This window comes from Serinus canaria, chromosome 10, assembly GCF_022539315.1.
Source record: "Serinus canaria isolate serCan28SL12 chromosome 10, serCan2020, whole genome shotgun sequence".
Lineage (NCBI taxonomy): Eukaryota > Metazoa > Chordata > Aves > Passeriformes > Fringillidae > Serinus > Serinus canaria.
In genome coordinates, this window is record NC_066324.1 from 15583126 (window position 1) to 15606202 (window position 23077).

The following is a 23077-nucleotide window of genomic DNA, read 5'->3' on the forward strand; positions in this document are numbered from 1 at the left end:
TTGTTCACGACCAGCAGAACTAGAAACCGAACGTGTGTGCTATTCCAAGAATATTTTTTTAATGATCATCAGTAATGGGATTGTAACCTAAGTTTTGCATAATATACATGGAAGCCTATAAGAATAAGGAAGTGTTGGATAGCAAATAGGTAACACTAGGAGTAAGCCATGTAGACAAGGTGAATTTTCTATCAGGCAGTAGACGTCAAAGAGACTATTTCACTATTCAGGCATGTGAGATAACACGTCGAAACCACACCCCTTCATTCCACACCAAAGGAACCTCCACCCAGCCATGGCTACCCACCAGGTGAACCTGAAAACCCCCCAAAACCAAACAAAAACCTGCTGAGTAACACACACCCGCAGGGAGATTGTGACTAACACATTAATAACTAAGACCTGAAAGTCAAGATAACGGAGAAGATTCTTCTCACTCTGAACACATTCATGGGATAAAATTTCCCCAGGAGATGACAGGACTTGTGACTTTCACTACAGGAAAGAACATTTCTTGGGATATGTATTTTACATTTAGCTGTCAAGCCTTTTACTATTCTAAACAAAACCCCCAGAATCAGTCATCAAGTCTGTAACTCTGCCAGATTGGCAAAGAGAAACTGAACTGACAGTGTCAGAAAGGTATGACATGATTTACTAGGAATCCAACTGCCCAGAAGGGATACCAAGTGTGCCCTTTCCCCCTTGCACTGTGTTGAACAGAATTGTGTAGTAAACATGCCAACAATTTAATAACAAACATGAACAGAGCTGCTAAGAGATAGAGTGGAAGTCTATAATACAATAATCCAGAAATAGCTTGATTATTCATGGAAGAAAATGAAGATCAATAATCCAGTTACAGTCAAATTTTTTCTCTTACACTATATAAATTCTTTATACAATGAAATAAGGCAGCTATATAGTAACCAAATAGCTTCAACAGTGATGTAGCCTTTTTGGGTTGATACTGTTCCCACAGGAAGTAAAGAAAATCTTTTCACATGAGGATGAGCAGAAACCACGAATCAATACTGAGGGCACATCTGCACTCCAAGGTCTTTCCCAGCACACCACATGGTCTGTGGCACGGTGAAAGGTCTGGATCACCACACCAGCAGAGCTGCTGGCCTGTACTGGGAGCAGTCCATCCTGGAATGAACTATTATGTCAGCCCCTCAAGTGCCATAGGGAGAGCTGACCTGACCATGTATGTGCTGTCAAAATTATGTTTACACTGGAGGGTTTGCTGAGACAGGTGTTTTGCCAGGCCAAGTGTAAACTGAAATGCCCACAAATGCAGCTACCCACTATGGTTACTGAAGTGCCACCTTCAATATCTCCATCTCAGGGTACTGCCTAGGGCACCTCCCTGGCTCAGCACGCTCCCCTTCCTCTGAGGTGGAGAATGAAGCCATTTCAGCAAGACCTGTCCTTTGTAAGACTCCTCACATCTAAACTGGATGAGAATCCTCTTCCATTCACTTCCTTTCCTAACAAAGCTCTTCCACTTGGTTGCAAATTTGGCCTCCCTCCTCTTTGCTCCAATGCTGCTGCGGACAGGGGCAGAGCAGGAGACAGGCTGAAGAGAAACAAGGAACAGGGTCTGCAGCCCACTCTGAACCCCAGCATCAGCTAGCCCCCAAATCTGCTGTGGCAAAGTCACCTTGGTGGCCCTGTGAGCATGACTGCTGGCAGCTCTCTTTTGAAGCCAGGCTATTAATTTCATTATCAGCCTCCAAGTAGAGAATTTTAGCTTAATTTCTCCACCACAGGATGATGCTTGTGGCCATTCTAGACAGCAGCAGGGATACAGGTGTGACCCAGCCTTGCAACCATAGAGAGGCTGTGTCAGAAAGCATTGCATGACAAAGTCTAGGTCAACCCTCAAGGAATTACACACAGCACATTAAAGCAAATAGAGGCCAGGCTGTGGCACTTGTGCTTTTCCTGGATCCTCCCATCCTAAGAACAAACACAAGACAGCAGGGAAAAAAAACCTGACAGATAAGCTGCTCTTGAGAAATCTGCTGGCTAAGGCACAGCTGTCACAAAAGCAAGCAAGGAAACACTGAAGACAAGACACAATTTCCATGCCAGTGTGTGCTTTGCACAAGGCTGAAAAGAACAGTGACAAGCCATACAAGAAGAGGAAATGGCCCCAGGGGAGGTTTAGGCAGTGACATCCAAAAGTGTTGTCAAGCCCAAGAACAGGCTCCCCAGGAAAGTGGCTGAGCGACCAGCCCTGGAGATAAAAGAATAATTGTGTACAGTAAAAGTAAGATGTGGCACTTTTGGACATGGTTTAGTGGTGGACTGAGCAGTGTTGGGCTGACAGACCTTGTGGTCTCAAAGGCCTTTTCCAAGCTAAACAATTCTATGATTGTGCAATAGAGACTACACCAGGTTCTGCAGGAGGCAGATTTCCAAAGCATGTATTGTATACCCAGTACTCTGATGAAGTTCATAGGTCCTAGTCAGGGAAGATACTAAGTGCACATTTTCCAGCAGATTTTATATATTTGCAGACTTGATCCCTCTGGGTACCCAAGAACATTCATGAGCTAAAATGCCAATCTAGGAAGAGGAAGATTAGCTTTATGATTAAGGCTTACGTACTCACATGGCACCTCATACTGTAAAAGAGATTACATAGAGGAAATATTTAACTTAGGAAAAGCCCTGTGAGACACAGATGATCACTTCCACAAAAGGAGTATAAAATGAAGATCAAAAAATTATATTACATTGCTTTTCACCAAAGCAAAGTCTAAAAATGAAAATGAATCTTATTCCCAGGCTAGCACTCTGAACATCCTTGTCTTCTCTGAGGCAGGAACAGTCTCTCCTCTTTCTGCTTACATTATTTCTTTATTGTTAAAGTAATAGCACTGGAAGAACACTGAAATATATGCCCATATTCTATCCAAACTGCACCTTTTTTCAAAGTATTAAATTCTGTGAAATGTGTAGGCTTATTGAAAGATGACATGAACAAAATTTATGTCATTAACTAGGATAAAGCAAGGTCAGATAGCACAGCTAAAAAATAATCTGAAAAGTATTTTTTCTTTTAACCAAAAAATATACAACTTCTGGATTGCCTTAAAGTTCAGATTTCACCTACATACAGGCAGATTTGTGTTTTCCTGGTCACTAATGTGACCTTGTAACAGTTATCTAAATAAACATCAGAAGAGGCAACTGAAAGTGTTCCCTTTTCTCTCTCACACACACAAACACACTTTCTCCTTTTTAATCCAAAAGTTTTCTATTTTCTAATAAAAAGCACCACAAAGTTTAAAAAAAGGCATGGAAAGAACTGAATGAATGCATAATTTGTCTGGAAAATTACTTCATTTTAGTTATTCTAGTAACTTTAAGATAATTATTTTCCAAGTATAGGCATAAACTGATGAGCTCTCATTAAAAGAATTTCTGATGTATTCCTTTCTGGAGTTTAGTTAAATTCTTGTGGAAGAAAGCATGAGGACTGCAGAGAAAAGACAGTCTCATGCCTTTAAAAAAAGCTTCTAGGTCACTGAAATGATCTGATAGAGGGAAGTGAGTAAGTTGAAATCTTGACTCTTTTCTCATGTGGCTGCTCTCATTCCAGTCATCCTGCTAGCAGTGACAAGGGAACTCAGAGCAAGCAGAGCCATCCCTCCTTTAACCACCAGGTGAGTGGGTTTATTGCAGAGAGGTGCTGAGTTAAAAGCCCTGGTGCTCTTTGGGAAGGAGACATTGAGTTATTCTTGCATTACTAAGCAGGCACTTGCCCAAGAACATTGTATTCACCTATTTTAAATACATAAAACTCATTCTGTAGTAATTTATGATTCTGCAAGGTGACAAAAACAAATTAACTTTGCTCATTTCATAAAATGAATTAGAAATCTGCAGGAGAAAAGACAGCTGATATTGCTTGAACAACATACATGTCTGTATACAGCAAACAATAGTTTTTAACTTAAAAAGATAAAGTTCACTTTGTCACCATTGCTTTGTGATTTGATTCAAAAACAGTGCTGCACAAACCAAATAAACTCACACAGAACCTGTAACGTTTGAGGAGAGTTTTGACACAAAATTGTTCTTCCTTTCTAACCAGCAGTACTGGTCTCAGTGATTATTTTAGTCATGTTTTATTCCTTTTTCCTCTTGAGAAAAACAACTTCCTTTTCTTTTTGCTTCCAGCAGCATTAACCTATAAATTCCCATTAAAATTCACATTCTGTGTCCCAGTAGGATAGAGATTTAGGCAGATGGGAGTATATGTATTTAGGAAACAGTAATTTCTAGCTGAGGGAGACTCTTCAGGGATATACAAAAGGTAACAGGCAATGTGCTATACATACCTTCAGTGTCAGAGGCAGTGTCTAGTCCCATTTACTGGGAGAGAGAACAGGATTTGTTGCTATGGATTGAAAGTTCTCCCTCCCAATGCCTTCCTGTTGATCCTGCTCAGCTCCTCACTGGAAACCATTGACAAGCTATAAAGAAACATAAGGAGTAACTAGTTCACATTTAACTAATAGGGCACATACAGTTTTTTCACCATAAAAAAGTGAAAATCTATCAACTATCACACGTGACACTGCTCAGAAGAGGCATATTATCTTTATATGTACACAATATAACCACAATTAACTTGAAGTTCAGAATTAGTTACTGGCAGAATGTCTCACGCTCATTATTTGAATCATCTGTTGGAAACAATAGAAGAATTTGAAATACAGTTGAACTCTTCACCCAGAGTTGAACAGGCCTAGTCAGTGGAATGTAGCCAGTTCCCTGAGCTGTAAATTAACTTCAGTTTAGTTAGAAACAAAAGGTGAGAGTGGGACAGTGTTAGAGGCAGATCCTGCAATATGCTGGATTTGCCAGATCCTCTCTGTCAGCTGTCAGACAGGTGCTGCTGATGCACCCAGTAACTTGGCAAGGCTATATCTGCTTCAAGTGCTTGTCTAATTTAGTCCCACTGTTAGGTGTTGAGGGTTGTAGAGTCCAGCACTGCATTCTGGCAATTTTTCATGGATTCTGAAGTTGAAAAGAAAAGCAAACAATGCTGAGATGATGCTGAAATACAGAAGAATTGCTTCTTACAAGTATGACATGCTTCAAGTGTTCCTTTTTAGGGGACTTGAAAACAAAGAGTTGCTTGGGTTTGGTTGTTTTTCAGTTGGGGTTTTTTTTTCTTTTCCTGAAGACTTGTATCCTCCCTTCAGCTTTACTCACCTTGCACTAAAAATGCTGGAGTTGCAAAGTGGAACTTGTGCACTTTGCAGGTATTATTTCCATCTGCAGCTGAAACTTGGCACTCCATCTAGAAGGCTTTTCACCACATTGGCAGTTTTAAGCACACACAAAGTATTAGTACTGAACAAAATTGATGGCCTGAAGATAATCCCAAATTAATCATTAATGAAAGATCCAAACACAGCTGGAAACCAAAACATTGGACAAGCAATTTAAACCAATCCTCTTATGGAGGAAGGAAAGAAAAATTGACTTCTACCATCATCCTAGAAAAGATAATCTTTTGTTCAGTCTTACTTAGAAAACTCTATGGACTACCAAGTATTTAGCATTTGTTCTGGGTTTTTAGTACCTTGTTTCAAACAAGAATTTTTCTAACTCCGTTTTCAGCTCACCACACCTGTTACAGAGGTAATAGAACCATGGGATGGTTTGGGTTCAAAGGGCAAAGCTACCCAGATAATAATGCCAAAACTACCCAGTCTGCAGCTCATATCCTCCTGTGTGTGAAGGTTTCTCCTCTTTTTGTGAGGAGAGTTTAGTCTGTGATATGTATTCTTTATTCAAATGAACACAACCACAAACACACTTCCTGGTCTAATTCTTTTCTACATGTTAAACATTCACACTAGTGAGTATACATGTGCCTGTCAAGCCTTAGCAGTAAAGAGACACAAGGATAATGATGGTCAGATTTTTGGTTCCAGCTACACTAACACTCCTATAAGAAAAATACATAAATATACCTTTTAAAAAGGAAACAACAAACCACCAAGCAATTGATTGCCAATACTCTGCAATTCCTCCTGCCCGTTAGCTTTAGCAATGGAAGTTAACACCTTGTGTCAGCAGCCAGTGGGCAATGCCATCTGTATTCTAGGAACTCTGTCCCACACTGGCACAGCACAGGGCATCCTGCCACACTATCAGTCAGGATTTACACGTCAGTGCTGGGATCTCACCATTTTAAACGTGGAACAGTGCAGCCCTTTTTGCTGTATCATTTCCAAGTAGTTCCCAGGAGATCATGAACCATAACCTTCCTGAAATAAAGGAACATTAGTGCTCTTAAAGAACACCTTGTTTCAGTATGGAATCTATTGTTTGCTGAAATATACCCTTGCAAAGGGTGGTAGTTTCCTTGGCATTCTTTTTTTGGCTTTGTTTTTCTAAGTTTGCCTGGGGAAGATGGGAGGGAGGAAAAGTAGCAACTTACCAGCTTGGTTGAATCCAGCCTTTATTGTCCAATAAGTGTTGCACAGTTAGTCAAACAGACATTTTGCAAACATTCTTATTTTTTTATGCACCAGCATGTGGTAAAGTCTTTCTAGCCTAACCATTTTTACATGTACACCTCAGGAGTCTGGTATGGTTTTAGTGACAATTCCAGTGTTTTTTCTCTGAAACAACCCACAAAATTTCATCTTGGTTGTGACTTAGAAAAATGACCTGAGTCATTTTTTAATTGAAAATATATTTTATAGAACCATGTCACTCTTCTGCAAGCTGCCTAATAACTAGAGATTCAAATATTCAAATAGTTATTTTTATTTCATAATCATAAATACATTGGCATTGTGACTTTCAATTGCCAACAGAGTCCAGAGATGAAGTGGTTAATAGCTACTTGTGACAGCAGCAAAATTGCTTTAAAAAGGTGGGTGAAATTTTCTGGAAACAGTAAGCTGCTGTACAGAAATCTTCTTTTTTGCTATTGCTGACTTTTTCTCTGGAGACAGTTTACAGCACTGTGAAAACATCACAGACAGACAAACTGTAGAGACATGTTATATTCATGAAAAGAATGAAACAATAAGCAGTGAAAACCTTAAGGATTTTCTCTGACATAAGTGCAGCTAATGTTTCTTCTAGCTTTGTATAAGAAAGCAGAAGTGACAAGTATATAGGAGAATTTTAAAGGATGAAAATATGAAGCAAATAGAACACCTGAAATAAGGAAAAAATTGTACTACACTCCCCACAACAGCAATTTCCCCTACAAAATAGTTTCATCCTTTAAAATTCTCATTTGCTGTGAACACGCGGCAGAAAAAGCAGGGCCCTCAAACTATTATGAAATACTTGGGTTTCTTTAGAGAATTGCAGCCAGAACAAGGGCAGCAGATGGTAAGAACTTCAGACAGAACTGAATAGCCCACAACAACAGTTCCATATGACAATCACCTTTCCCCCACTGATCCCTTGTCCTTCCCTTGTAATGCATTCTATGAGTGTGAAGGTAAGGAGTGCTCTGTGTTAACCCTCCAAGCAATGAAGGAAAATTTTGTGAACTCAACAATACCTATTCAGCAACTGGATAAAGTCCCAGTCCAAAGTATTCTTAGCCAACTGTGGGACATTCAAGGGCAACTGTCACAGGACACATCACAGTACATGTCACAGTTGAGAGGGCCACAATACACAGAGCATCCCCATACAATTCCAGAGAGCTTCAACCCATGCAGAGTAACATCAGAAGGCTTCAGGCATCTGCCCACACAGAGTAATGGCATGCCACTTCGAGAGGCTGTAAGCATCTCCTCTTTAGCCCAACCTTTTACACCCCTCATGTTGACACACTGCACCTGTGTGCCCTCTGCTCCCTTTGGTGGTTGGTCAGTGCCCCTGGGCACTCCAGGGCTCATTGCTGGCAGTGCTGCTCACCTGCTGCTCACAGCTGTGCCCACTGGGGATGAGGCTGGGCCAGCCCCACCCCCAATCACCACAAACTGTGCACCTACAGGCAGCCAGACCAGCTCTAAGTCTAAACATACTCAAATATTTCTGGGCAGCCACAGAGACATGAAAGCAACAATCGCCTTTACACAGAGGCTTTGGACATGATCTGTGTGTCAGCCCTCACTCTGTGCATGTGTCTGTGTATTGTGGCAGACTCTCTACTTGTGACCAAATCAAACTGCACAGAACATTGATAAATTGGTAAAAGTTCTACCACAGCACAGAAACACCTAAAGTTCAGAATATTATTTGGACAGCTGAAAACAAGGCAAGAAATAAAACTAAGAAGCTTTTAAGGGTAAAAGACAAAAACCTTTCTCAGCAACATTTGTGTCTATTTCAGGAATTCCCTTATCTCTCAAGAAACAATCTCTTCAATAAGACAGGTATAATGGGGTTTTCATTGTGGGAAATGCACAAAATTAAATCCATTCTTTTTGGTTCTTCATTCCTGCAGCCCTGACCTCCTCTGTCATCTGTCTAAAAGAGTTTTGTTTTCTGTTTTGTTTATATTTCCCATGATGTATGAAGCAACCCTTTTGTAGAAACAATGCAGTATGAGCTAATACAACTATGATCTCCACTATCACTGTGTTTTCTTTGTGTGACATCCTTTAAGAAAAAAACAGGTTTTCTTCCCCCAGGACACAGTCCAGCTCACAGTGCTGGGCACCACAGTCAGAAACAGTGCCAGTCTTAAGAGTGGTTTAAAGGAAATTCTTTTAAATATCTTTACCAGCATCATCCTATTTATTTGTCTGTCTCTTCAGCAATCTGTATAAGGTGAGTAAAGCCTTATCACCCTATTTTGCTTTGTTATACAAAATGTAATTGAGGAAACTCATAATACTTTATGAGCAGTGTTCAGCTGTTGTGTAAAATTTCAGGTAACCAATACAACCCTACAGACTATACGTCATTTATGATTGTCTGCTTTGGCTTTTTTCTGAGCCATACTCACCTATGCTCTTCAGTCCAGCAATACTGTCTTGGATGAAAGCAGAAATCCTCTGACTTCAGGTCCAGAAAGAGCAGAGCAATGAGTCTGCAGCAGTAAGGTGAATAGCATCAGGCAGTGCTCATTTTAATAACAGGAATTGGTATGCACGCTACAAAAATTATTGTGGCTTGATATTTTACTTACTGCTTTTTACTGGTACCTTTTCATGTCCTTTCTGAATCAGGTTCAGAGGTACTGCATGTAGTGCTTTCAAACCATTTGTCACAAACCAGCAATGAAGCAAAACTCTGAAAGGAAAATTAACATCCAACAGTTTCTTCAAAGATAAACTTGACCTCTATCTTGTCTTCAAACTGACCCAAAACTCTGCTCATGGAAATGCAATCTCAGCTGCTTGTAAAGAGAGTTTGAACTGTGAGACAGTACAGGACTTTGACACATAATTCAGTTGAAAATAAATAGAAGCAAACAGAAGGGGAAGTCTATAATCAGATAGTTTCAAAAAGCAGAACCTGCACAAGGTTCATCATGTTAAAGTTTTACAGATAAAGTGTACATATACTATATACTTATATTTGCATAAGGTTTATTTTTTTGAAACCTCAATACTTCCTTGTTCACTTCCCACCTTTGCTTTGTTCACCTTCCCACTCTGGAGTATGTGCCAAATACTCCACATAAAAAGAACACTGACCTTCTGGTGTCTGAAGATACATAATGAGAAAGCTATAATGAAATATAATGAAATTTTCCGAGTGTTTGTCGGTAATTTTTAAACTATAAATCTCAAAACTATAAGCCAAAAACAATCTCATGATTTTGAGATAAATATCACAATACCAGCAGAGAGTGTTAAAAAAAAAAATCTGAACAGCCAAGAAGATGGAAATCTAATTTCTTCTCAATTTCTGCCTTAGTTCAAAGGAATTACTGATTTTTAAAATAACAGCTCTTTTCAAAAGAGCCATTACTACTTGACAAAAATAACATTCCTTATGTGAACACAAATGAAAAAATGGAATACAGTGGTTCACAAGAGAATACTGTATCTTACTACAAGAAATGTACTTGACAGCAAATTACACACAAAGTATACCTAGGAAAAATTTTGCTTAAATAGCAGTCAGTGACAGTATCACTAATTTTGAAAAATAATACTTTATTACATAACCAAAAATTAAAGGAAGACCAGAGCCAGCCCTAAGTATTTTTAGGTGTGTGCCTGCAAACTAATTTTACAGGCCTCGTGCAGGGTTAGGTATTTCACACATAACTAATCCAAATAATCCAAATAACTTTGGGGAGAGGCAGCAAGCTGATTCACCATGGCTTCAGGTTACCTATTACCTATAAACCTGGATATCTACATGTCTCTGACACATTACCTATACCACAAAAGTTCAGGTTGTGCAGACCTTTGTCTGATTCAGGAGTCAAACTGTCTGGACTCTGTAACAAACCTGCTGCTTGAAGTTAGCAGAGCCATTAAGGTGCACACCTTCTCCCATCGAAGTTTTCGTAAAGATATTAGCACACATCCTCCCTATCAATCAGAGCACTGGAAAAGCAGGTTAGACACCAAAGCAATCTAGTAAAGTCTTTCAAAAAAGTGCATTACAGAGGAGTGAGTTCTAGAGAAATTTTCCTTGCATTACGTGCTGGACAGGGGTAAGATGAAATATCTTTTAACCAGACACAGAAGATATAGAACCACCCCCAGTGTCGATAAAACCCAACAGACCAACAGAGCCACGCCACCGGGAGGGAGGGGACTGTTGTTTACCTGCGGTCACACCGGGACCGCCCGGGCACTGCTTCCCCACCTCCCAGAGGCAGCAGGTACCCGGCTGCCGGGCTGCTCCGTGCGGCAGCGGCTCGGGCTCCCTCGCGGCAGCGCAGCCCGGAGCCAGGGCAGCCCGGCGCGGAATGCCGTGGTGGCAGAGGGCCCCGGCGGCGCGGCGGCGCTGGGCGCTGCTGCTCGGGCCGCTGGCGCTGCTCGCCGCCGCCCTGGTGCTGCGCGGCACCGCCCGCCCCGACCCAGCCGACCGCCCCAGCCTCTACCGGGCGCTGGAGCTCTCCCCCAGCCTCAGCATCAACTGCTCGGGGGTCGTCCGCGGGGACCAGAGAGCCATCCAAGAGGCTCAGCTCAACAACCTGGAAGTGGCCAACAGAAGGGCTTCACCGACGCCCGGCGAGTATCTGAACATTACGAGGGACTGCAGAGCATTCAAGGAGACTCGGCGCTACATCGAGTTCCCGCTCAGCCAGGAGGAGGAGGAGTTCCCCATCGCCTACTCCATGATCATCCACCACAAAATTGACATGTTTGAGCGGCTCCTGCGGTCCGTCTACGCCCCCCAGAACGTTTACTGCGTCCATGTAGACAGCAAATCCCCGGCAGCCTTCCAGGAGGCCGTGAGGGCCATTGCTGCCTGCTTCCCCAATGTCTTCGTGGCCAGCCGCCTGGAAAGCGTGGTCTATGCCTCCTGGTCCAGGGTGCAGGCCGACCTCAACTGCATGCAGGACCTCCTGCAGAGCCCCGTGCCATGGCGCTACCTCATCAACACCTGCGGCACCGACTTCCCCATCAAGACCAACGCCGAGATGGTCCGGGCGCTGCAGCTGTTGCAGGGCCAGAACACCATGGAGTCCGAGAGGCCCTCGGCCGCCAAGCAGCAGCGCTGGCAGTATCACCACGAGGTGGGGGAGACCATCTCTCGCACTTCCCAGAAGAAACTGCCCCCGCCCCACAGCTACCCCATGTTCACGGGCAGCGCGTACAACGCCGTCACACGGGACTTCGTGCGGTACATCTTCGAGAACCCCACAGCACAAAAGTTCCTCGAGTGGTCCAAGGACAGCTACAGTCCTGACGAGTACGTCTGGGCCACCCTGAACCGCATGCCGGGCGTGCCGGGGGGCACTCCCCTCAGCGATAAGTTCCAGCTCTCGGACATGACCGCCCTTCCCCGCCTGGTCAAGTGGGAGTACCTGGAGGGGGACATGAGCAAGGGCGCGCCCTACCCGCCCTGCACCGGCCGCCACCAGCGCTCCATCTGCATCTACGGGGTGGGCGACGTGCCCTGGATGCTGCAGCAACACCATCTCCTGGCCAACAAGTTCGACCCCGAGGTGGACGATGCGGCCGTCCAGTGTCTGGAGGAGTACCTGCGCCACAAGGCCCTGTACGGCCGGGGGCTCTGAGGGGGAGCCGCGGAGACTCTGGCCAGCGCCTGCTGCCTTCCGTGGGCTACTCCAGCCGACGGCGCCTCGGGGACGGCGGGAGAGGATCCCCTGAGGGACCCACGCCTCGGCACCGCCCAGAGGAGAAGCCCCGCTGGCGGGCGCGGGGCTACGGCCCCGCCGAGGGTCGGAAGGACGGACAGACAGACGGGGCGGCCCGGCGGAGCGAAGGGCCGATGTGGAAGGGCGGGAGAAGAGGCTCAGCCCCGTCCCACTCGGCTCCCGTCCCGCCCCGGCCCGCGGGGTCCCCTCACGGGGCGCGGGAGAGCCGCTCTCGCCCAGAGCCGCTGGAGGAGGCGGGCGGGGCGCTGTACAGCCCCTTCCCGAGTCCATCGGCAAAGGCGGCCCCAGGGCTGCTGCCTGCAGACGGGCTGGCCTAGCCACGGTGCCCCCAGGTCCGGCTAGGGGCAGAGCTGAAACAAGGATTAATTTGCTGTTCCACAGAGCACCTGGCAGCCGCTGCCCGTTCGTGGCACCCGCAGCGCTGCTTAGCTGAACATCTGGCTGCTGCTTCTGCCTCACTTTAAACTTTGACTTAATCAAAACTCGTTAATGGTTAAAAGCCAACCTTCAATAAAATCCAAGATAGTAAAATCCATAGCGCTTCGGTGTTCTATGTCCTCTGAGGAGAGTGGTTTGTGCTCGTGGCAAAAAGGCGGGCAGCATTACACCAGTTAACCTTTTGTGCACCCACTTCTGCGTCTAAAACACAGAGTGATGCACACATTGGTATGCAAACCTACATTTTCCAAAATCTACATCTCTCTTCCCAGTACACCCCCACCCCCCCCAAATAAAGATATTTTGGTGATATTTCAATACTGTAATTACCACATCCAGTAATGGACAATGAACAAACCAATCACTTAACACATTGGTTTTTAAAGTTTCTAGTAGCTGAAAGGAAGATTTGCAAACTTCTGTTTTTCTCACCTTCTCATGTTAAAGCTTGCCACTTTCCATGGATCCAACAGCTTTTCACTACCTGTAGTGCTAAGAGACTAATGCCGTTGTCTTTATTTAAAAAGAAAAAATCTATCCAATTAACTTTCTTGTAAGTAAACACTCACCTTTACAAATTTAAGGTCTATAGTGGAGAATTAGCATTATACAAACATCTGAAGCAATTCCATAACACTAGGCTACATTTAGATGAAGCTATGACTGCAGTCACATGGATCTTTGAAACATTGATTTAAATAGGATGAGAAGATGAAGTAACTGACTGGAAAAGGTGTGTCATTGCAATTTTGTTAGACATTTTAAAGTGAACTTTGTTGTAAAATAGTGACTTTTAAAATGCCATGGTGATTTCACAGACAACAGCAGCAAGTAGTGGGAAGAAAAGGTCTCAAACATAAATACCCAGTGTATCATAGGGTATTTGTTTATGAAAAAAGACCAAATGAATAGAACTACTGATCCAGAGGGGAACTGTTTCCAATTTACGTAAGCAAGCATTTGCTGAAGAGATTAAAGCTTTGTGCTAACCTGATGGTAACATACTAGTTTTTGAAATGGTTTCAGCAGCAAATTCAACATTAAATAGAAATTATCTCCATGTCTAGTACATTCTTTTAGAACAAACAAAACATCTTTGGTAACTTAGGGTAAGAACTCAAGTCTCCCACCATAGAAGACTGCATCAAAGCACTGCTGCCTAACCTGATTTTGCTTCTTAGAACTCTTTTGCTTACTTTAAATTAATACACATTAGTTCAAACTGGCAAACTAGTGCCAAGGGGTTCATTGGGGGGCTGGGATATGTTCACATTTGTGGACTAAACCAGGCAGAGAAGGGTCACCATGTTGCTAACTGTGGCAAAGTGTTGTCTTTTTCCCTTAGAAAATGGAGGAAAATGTGCATATTCCTGGAGACAAAAAATCCCCATACTTAACAGTTTTAAGAAATTGCATCAAACCCAAATCCATCCATGAAATGGATGTTTGTAAAAACTAAATACTTTATTTCTTAAAGAACAAAGGTGTTTGGGGGGCTGGAAGGAATTCCAGCTTGAAATAGTGAAAGATTATTGAGGGCACCCTCTAGTATTTTGCAAATATACCTGTAGAGAAAGATACATACTTACAACTTACTTACCGACTTGTCAACAGTAATTTTAATCCCCTTGACTTTGTAAATATGTTTAACTTCTTCAGCTCTTCCTTCTCTCAGAAACATGAAGTATTGCTGGTACACACTGTAATAACAGTGTTTCATTTGTTGCCAGACACAAAAATGTTACAAACGGAGAGAGAGAGATAAGAACTTACATTGGGGGTGCAAAGTGCCACTTGAAATCTGTTCCATGGTAAGCCTTTTAGCAAAGTAAAAATATCTTTTCTTTTAATGTTACTCACTGCAATCTTTGCCCTTCCCAGTTAGATGAGAATCTAAGCATTTGTCCAGATTTGAAAGAGTTTGCTCATAGAATATGAAGGCATCAAGGGAAGTCAGCATATCATAAAGCCAGTTTGGTGACTCAGTAGGAGGGACAGCAGTTATCTAACAAGACAGCCTAGGCAGCTCTCCTGTTCAGAGATCACCGCTTTGGATGAACATGACTGTACTGGCACTATTAATTACCTGCAGAGGCAGACAACTTGCAAACCTCAACATCCACTTTTCTTGATCCGAACAAAATTTCCTGTTTCTAATGGTGTTACTATCCAGAACTCCTCTCAGATGACTTGGTTGCAAAAACAAAGTCTATCTTGTGCAAATTTATTTTCAAATCACTTCTTTTAGTAGTGACCTAATTTCTTCTGAAAGAATGAGCCTACTCCCAAATGCTTAAGGTGAACTGAGACAAAAAGATTCTTACAAAGGCATGTTCTCAGCATATCCTCTTTCAAAGACATTAGGAATGTCATATTTATGAGTGCAGTCATACATCAAAACAGTGCTGTGTCTCTGCCATTAGAAATGGCAGTAAAAACCACCACTCAACTCTAATACAGAACTTTTGCCTTCCAGAGATCTCAAAGGATGTTAGAAATCAGATAGCTGGCATCTTAGAAAGTTGGCAACAGAGCACAGAAATCATGTAACTTGCCAGTTAGTTGTAGAACTGAAAAAAGAATCAATTTGGAATAGAGTAAGACCAGCCCAAAGTAATAGAATGACATCTAATAGAATCTAATAGAACCATATGAAATTCATCATATAATTATGATGAACAGTTAAACCCCCTATGAAATTCATTAGTAAAATCATGGGCTGTCCAATTGGAAGTAATATCAGAAACATTAACTTTGTGTAGTAAAAAATCTACTTCTGACACTTCTGTCTACAATCATTAACTAACAACTTGAACTCTAGATAAGCCACCAGTTGTTTGAGGTAATATGCTGCAAATTTACCTTTCAAAAAGTGCAGATGAAACCATAATTCTGAGATTTAATAACAGATTTATTTTTCTGGTTTCAACCTGGTTTTATGTTTTATTTCCAATTGGTTTTCACTTTATTTTTACAAGAACAATGTGGCTTATTACATAATTACACAACAGGTCTGTAACAGCTCTTTTTAGCTTTGCTTGGGAGGATTTATTTCCTTCTTGCTTCACATTTGATAGTTTATATGATCACCTCTGAGATGCCCTATAATAAAGAGATGGGTCAATGAAAATTAATTTGGAGGAAAACAGGTAAGAAACAAAAAGTAAACATGAACAATATGAACACAATAAAACCTGCTCCCTGAATCAGTTTTACTCATGACTGCAGATACAATAAACGTATCTGCAGTCATGAGTAAAAGTGATTCAGGGAGCAGGGTTAGGGTGTTCTTTTTCTTCTGACTGCAACCACAGTGACCATTAAATGTTAACTAGCCTCTGTGAACAATATTCTACTTCCTTGAACAGTGCAGGTTCTTTTAGCCCAAGATGCAAACCAAAACATTAATATATCTGTAAATTATACCTCCTAGTCCACAATGGCCAATCCTAACAAAAACCACCTTTTAGGTTACAGCAAAGTTCACATCTCCCAGTACAGTCTTACTAAAGTACTTTGTAACATGCTCCTACTTTCCTCCCCACCCCAAAATTTCTGACTACAGCAAAGCAAACCCAGGTGAGTAGGACCTTGACTGAAATCCTATCCCCTAAGCTGCCAAAATCCTTAAACACAAGTATCTGTGCTTTGAGTAACTCTCCTCTACCTCACTGTGCCTAGTCATCGTGCACAGGTACATAATGATCCTGATTAAACTTGTCTTCTGGAAATTCATCATAAATTCTTCCTCCTCTGCACTTTAAATTTGGCCTCTCTGATAACATTTGAAGTCAGGTATTGACATCCTTGGCTGTGCAAACAGCTTACATCAGATAACATCCTGGTTTGCACACCTATGGAGTTGACAAAATCCTTTTTCTTGGAAACCGTGTTAAAACAGGCAGTCATCCACAGCCAGTTCTGCACTGGTATTTACTCTTCCCTGCAATTGCTTTACGTTAATTTACTTTCTAAATACAAACATCTATTCCAGTTCAATGTCAAGATGCAAAGATATATTTTACTTTCTCTCTGCTGCTGAGAAGCAATTAAAATAGAATCAACAATTAAATCAATAAACAGAACACTACAGGCAAAGAAGAACCAAATAGGCAAGCATGCTGATGCTCTAGCAAGTGAAATGATGTGTCTTCCACTGGATATTACAATAGTTTAGTACAGCAGAAGAGCAGTTGATACTTTTAGTTGTAAATTCAATCTTCCAAGACCAAAAAGTATATTAATCACATGAACTTTGCAGGACTATCTGAAATTTAAACACAAAAAAAAGCAAGTGGCAAGAAAGTTATGGAGAAAAGCAACAAAAAGCAGAAAGAATATTGGCACAAGACTGCCTTAACTTCCCTTTGCTCCCTGCTCCATGAACTGAAACAACCTCCACAGAAGGAGCAGATCCAGCACCTGGGCAAACACCATCCCAGAAAAATGGTTCAAGTCTGGAGCAACAGGACCAGGTGGAATGCCTTCAAATGGAGAGAAGGAAGGTTTAGATAATAGGAAGAAATTCTTCCTTGTGAGGGTGATGAGACACTAGAAGAGGTTGCCCAGAGAAGCTGTGGCTGTCCCATTCCTGGAACTGCTCAAGGCCAAGTTGGACAGGGCAACCTGAGATAGTAGAAAGTGTCCCTGCCCACGGTAGGGGGCTGGAATGAGATCATCCTTAAGGACCCTTCCAACCCTGGCCATTCTACGATTCTAATGCCCACTTAATTGGAACTAAATAAAAGATAAAATTATTTGCATTAGGAGAGTCAAAAGGCTACAGAGAACTCGAAATGGAGAAGTCTGTCTAGAGACAGGAAGAGATTACAAATGCTTGGAGGTCAGAAGAGCAAATTTTTATACTTGTATGGGTTGAAATTCAGTTACTACATGATTATTAGAGAACAAAAGAAGTTTAAACCTAGAAGATTGAGTCTGATGTAGAACAAGACTATAGTACAGATACACATTTGCACCCCTTAAGATAAAAACAGATACTTACTGTGCAATTGAAATAAAAGCAACTTGTCTGCTCTTTTAGTTTCAAAAATGGTTACTTACCCATCTGCAGTGTGCAGCCAAGGGCACGTAGCAGAGCTATTTATAGACAGAAAGCTGCAGTCACAAACACACAAACAGACTGCCCAGCAAGAGCTGCTAAGCTTCTGCTGATGTGCTCCTCCATCATTCTGTAACAGACATTTCTTGCAATACCTAACAGTGCAACCACAGTTACCCTGTAACTGAAAGACTTTTTAATTTGCAACATTTCTCTAAACACACTTAGAAAGTTTTGAGGAAATATGGCATGTTAATGCTAGTTTTAAACAAAGTTTTCCAATGATCACTCTTTCAAAAGTTTTTAAATAAAAGTTTATTACAGAAATTATTTTGAACAAAAAAAAGACAACAGTATCTCTTGTAATTAAAAAAAAGGTAACATTATATTCATGCCCTATAAGGTGAAATGAAGAAATGCTACAGGTATTTCTTCCGCTGTCATTCTGCGATGCTTTCTAGTATGGATTAACTCACATCTGCATCACAGGAATTGAGTATCATCAGTCCCTTTCCATGCTTCTCTCCAGAAAGTGCTGCATATTAACAGAAAATATTGCAGACAAACCACAGGTCTATTCATTCTGCAGTATTGGAACCAGTGTCTAGGAAAGAAAAGAGAAAGTGAGACAAATACACATCCCCACTGAAAACAGAGAACCAAGAACTTTCTCTAGTATCTTCCCCAAGTCCTAAAGCATTCCCCAAGCATTTTAGAACATGTTCTGTACCTACCCTATTGTCTCTACTGCTCTCAATGCCATGCATGAACTGCTTGTGCTGTTTCACCTCCCTTAGCAATACTGAGAAAAGCCAGCACAAAACTCCAGCACTGTATTAATATTAAAAATATTAAAAGCTTTGCTCTAACACTTAACAATACACAAACCCTTTACTGCAGTCTGCCATAAACACATCTGGCTATCATCTACTAAGGAAAAATGTTTCTTCAAATGCAGCACCACAAGCTCTGGTGGAGTGTGGGCTGTAGCTTATCGTATATTTTGAAAGAGATAAAAGAATGAGCATGATCTTCATAAAACACCTCAGACCAATTCTCTGTTCTGACCTTTTGTCAGAATCACCAATTAATGCCAGTGCAGTTTTTGATACACTACCATTTCTACTTTCTTGTTTTTAGAGTTGAGGAAAAAGTATGTAACTCAAATATGGAGAAGAGCAAGCCAGTGTTTAGAGTACTGTTCCTTCAACACGTCAGCTTCTCGTGGGAAAAAAAAATAATGTAATGTTAATAGCAACTTCAAGTCAGCCAGTTGTTTAAATCTTATCTGCACAATTTATCAGGAATGAAAATGATTAATACTTGGAAAGTAAGGTTTCCTCCACTAGCTATAATAAGCACACAAAAACCAAGCAGTAAGATTATATGCTTGGCTAATACCAGAAGTTGAGAAAACAATAAATTCTGTCAGCTCTTTAGAACTACAACTTGAAGGGACTATTGTAAGCATGCCAGGGTCAGGAAGCCATGAAGAACCTGTTTCAGAGGTCTATGGTGCATTTAAATAAAGCCTTTTCCGTGCTCAGTTCCTGCTTTTAGCATCACTCTCTGAGGATGAAACAAGCAGCACCATTTCACACAGCTTTAGCAATATTCTGCTACATTGATGGTTTTAAAACTTATAAAGCAGCTTGCCACAAAAGTCACTGAATTACTTTTCATGTAAAGAATCTCAAGGGACAAGGACAAAAGTAATTCAGTCAAGCAGATATGGACTGTAAACTCCCACAAGCAGTGTACAAACAGAGGGTCTGTTAGGCAACAAATAAGTCTTATGACTTGCAAATGCACACAAAAGCTTTTCATGGGTTTGTGTCCCCAGCTATCAAATCCAGAGAATGCCTGCTTAGACACTTTTCTCAGGCAGTTCCTTGCTCAGACAGCTGAAGCACTCCTCACATTCAGTAAGACATGGTGCTATCCTAAGAGATAGATTAGTACTAGAAAACTCACCACACAGAAAAGAAAGATTACTTCTGACATTCTAACTGCTCTAGTATTATGTACTTCCCAGCAACAGGTGCACAGCAGTCCCTAATATGGTTCTACCTCAGTGAGTCAGGGAAGCATTCAGCTGGCCTTTGTTCCATCTCTCATCAGATGTAAAAGGGAATACAGAGCCCTGCTTCTGTCTAAGTCATACAGTCAACCTGGCTTTAGTAAGACATTTGGTCAAAGCCTTCTAAAAACAATCAAGTCTCATGTCTCAGCCTATTTATATCATATTTCATACTTACTTTTTCCATCACACGCTACAATTTTCACTTTATCCACTTTCACAAGTTCGGTGACCTCCCTAAATTCCACGTCATTGAGTACAAATGTCCATACATTGTCACAGAACCTGTATGTGTTCAGAGACCCCTAGAAAAAGACAAGAGACATTTACTAGAGGACGCATCTCAAAAGCAACAGAAAATATGATGAGCATCTACTGAACTAAGTGCCCTCTAGAAGAGTTTGCTATGAAGCCAAGAGTGGACCTGAATGCATACAAACTGGCAAGCAAGCAGTTCTGAGGAAAACTGGAGTTTAAATGCCCTCCAGTGGCTGAAATTCTCAAGACCACGGAGTAACATTACAGGATATCCAAGGGGAGGCTCCTCAGGTAGGCAAAGAAGTTTTACAACTTTTCCAATGTATACAAAGGATCAGTAGCAGGAAACGTTTCTTAAAATACTGGGCCATTAGAAAAATCAGATTCAGCAATGATCATAACAATATGTGAATTTTGATATTGCTTAAACAAAGTAGCTTAAATAAAAAAACGTGACAAAACTGACATATGTGACATAAAGGGGTATCCCTCCTATTTGACGTATTACTGAGGATGTCATACGGAAAACTTCTGACCTTCACTTTTACATATTTTAAATTAACATTCTTGAACTTAAAACTTAAGCTCCAAATAACATTTTTAAAAATTTACCCACTAAATACATGCTAAACTGTTTTTTATACCATACTACATATGCAAAACAATTTAAGTGTGCTAGAGAAATTATGCATTTTTAACATCTCTATATTGTTTTAAAAACTAGTCTTTTAGGAACCCACACTGTGAATGTGTTCTACATAGACTGTAAAGAAGTATTACAACAAAAGTTAACATGAAGCTGGGTTTTGTGTTTTTTTTCCTTAACATGACATTCAAGCTGACATTCAACAACTTGCTGGCTGTCTAACATTAATTAGGTTGGCTGACTGGGAACACCCCCCAACTTATTTTTCTATGATACCTACAGAAATTAGCTACAAAATGATCCAGTGAAAGGATGGATCTAAAACTCTCTAGTCTCTCTTCACATTACTCATGTGGCTGAAAATCTGGCCTCATCTCACTTTTGCTAGGGACAGCTGCGAGAAGCAGAAGTTTCCCTCCTCATCTGCAAGACACTGAGGATGGCAATGTTATCCACAAAAAAGCAATTCCCTCTTCCCTGTTTCATCATCTGATTGCTGCATTCATTCAAAAGATCCCTGGCAGAACAAGGCAATGAGCCTTACAGCTGAATACAGAATATACATGTAAATAGCCATTATTAGAGCCAAAATGAACCCTCTTAAGTTCTTGCTTAGAGCACACAGCTTTAAATGCCATTCTGCATCAATACTTAGTAGCTGTTTCTCATGTAAAACTTTAAGATATCATTTCCTTACCCTGAAATTGACTCTGTTTCTGACTCGCTGTGCCAGTGCTGAATTTATAGCTTTATCAAACTGAAGTAGCACCTGAAGGGCCAACTGAGGTGTGATTTGCTGTGACTGAAGTCGTTGAAAAGAAAACAAAACAAGTTTTGAGTTGTTACAAAGTAAGCTCAAACAGTATAAGTTAAAAACATCAAAACAAAGTTTACTTCAATGAAGCAGATCTCTAAAAGAACAATCTACAAAACAATTATGTTCCTGTATTTATTTCCATTTTTGTATTTCAATCCTGTACTACACAAAGATCTCTTATAATAAATATTTACTGGAAATAAACAGAAGAACAGCAAATTTACTGTAATGTTCCAGCTTAAGCTGGCTGGTAATTTACTGAGCCACATGAGACTATGCCACTTACATAAAACATTTTCCTTTACCTATAATGCAAAGCAAAAAACATCACAAGTGAATGGAGCATCAAACCCTTATGATCTCAGTCAGGAAGTTTCCCAAACCTTGGCCATAAGCACCCCGACACAGGAACGACAAAGCAGTCTGGATAAAAACTTCTGTCTTTATTAAACTACTCGCCCAGACCCCAGGCCCCGACCTGTATGAGCTCATCCAGACTCTCCTGAAGGCTGTTGCCCAGCGTGGTGTTCCTATACAGCTGGTACGCCATGGTTCCCTGCGAGGGCTGGACACGACCTGCTCATCCACGGCTGCGCGCCTGGGCTGTCCTCGCTCTCATCGAAAACAAAACAAAGGTAACAATAAAACCCTCCACGCCCCACGGCCCAGCCGGCCGGGCACGTACACCACAGCGACCACCCCGCAACACCGCCCGACCCTCGGGCGCGCTCCCGGCGCCGGCGCCGCACAACCGACAGCCCGGCCCGGCTGCGGGAGCCATTCCGGCCGGAGCCATTCCGGGCGGGAGCCGGGCAAAGCGCGGCCCCGCCGAGCCCCACCCGGTCCCCGTCCCAGCCCCGGCCTCGCCGCCGCTCCCGGGGAAGCGGCCCCAGCCCCGTCCCCGCGCCGCCATCGGCCCTCACCGCGCGCGGCCGGAAGCGCGGCGCCGCCCGGGCCGGAAGCGGAACGGGGCGGGGCCGGCCCAGCGGCGCCCTCACGGCTCCGGCCAAGGCCTGCGCCCGGTACAAACAGCCGGCGGTAACGAACCACGGCCACACACGTGCTCATCGCACTGCCCCGAAACCCCTCGGAAGGCAGAAAACAAGCTCATTTAAAAAGAAAGGATGGTAATATTCTCAAGAGGTAGGTGAAGAGTCTTCTACTTACATTTTTTCTATTAGAGGGACAAAGGAAAACAGTCACATCTGTGAAGAGTGTTATTAGCCCAATGAAGCCAGGTCTATTATCCATGATTCACAACCTGTGCTTTTGCATGATTACTACAGCTTCACTTTGTTAAACACTGCACGATTCCCATTATCTCCATAATGAAGTTTACAGACACTAATTGACAGCGTAATCATTCAATCTTAACCCTTCAATGTACCGTTCAGCCATTAGAGCACCTTACTGCTCAGGTCGTTCTTATTCACAAAAAGGTTTTGTTAGTGAAAAAGAACATTGCAGAACTGCAGAGCCACTGGTAAAACTAAGCATCTGTCCTCCATGAA

General features: G+C 42.1%; 2 protein-coding genes across 2 annotated transcripts; one reads left to right on the plus strand and one right to left on the minus strand.

The window, feature by feature from the left end:
- The first annotated feature begins 10885 nt into the window (after nucleotides 1–10885).
- Nucleotides 10886–12278, plus strand: GCNT3 (glucosaminyl (N-acetyl) transferase 3, mucin type). The gene has a single exon (XM_018914070.3). The coding sequence runs from the start codon at nucleotides 10886–10888 to the stop codon at nucleotides 12161–12163; it is 1278 nt and encodes a 425-aa protein (XP_018769615.3). The 3' UTR covers nucleotides 12164–12278.
- Nucleotides 12279–18062: 5784 nt separating this feature from the next.
- Nucleotides 18063–22534, minus strand: GTF2A2 (general transcription factor IIA subunit 2). Its single transcript, XM_030228322.2, has 5 exons — nucleotides 22490–22534; nucleotides 22045–22178; nucleotides 21447–21551; nucleotides 20024–20150; nucleotides 18063–18369 (listed from the first exon to the last, which is right to left on the minus strand). The coding sequence occupies exons 2-5, from the start codon at nucleotides 22114–22116 to the stop codon at nucleotides 18344–18346; spliced, it is 330 nt and encodes a 109-aa protein (XP_030084182.1). The 5' UTR covers nucleotides 22117–22178; nucleotides 22490–22534; the 3' UTR covers nucleotides 18063–18343.
- Nucleotides 22535–23077: the final 543 nt, after the last annotated feature.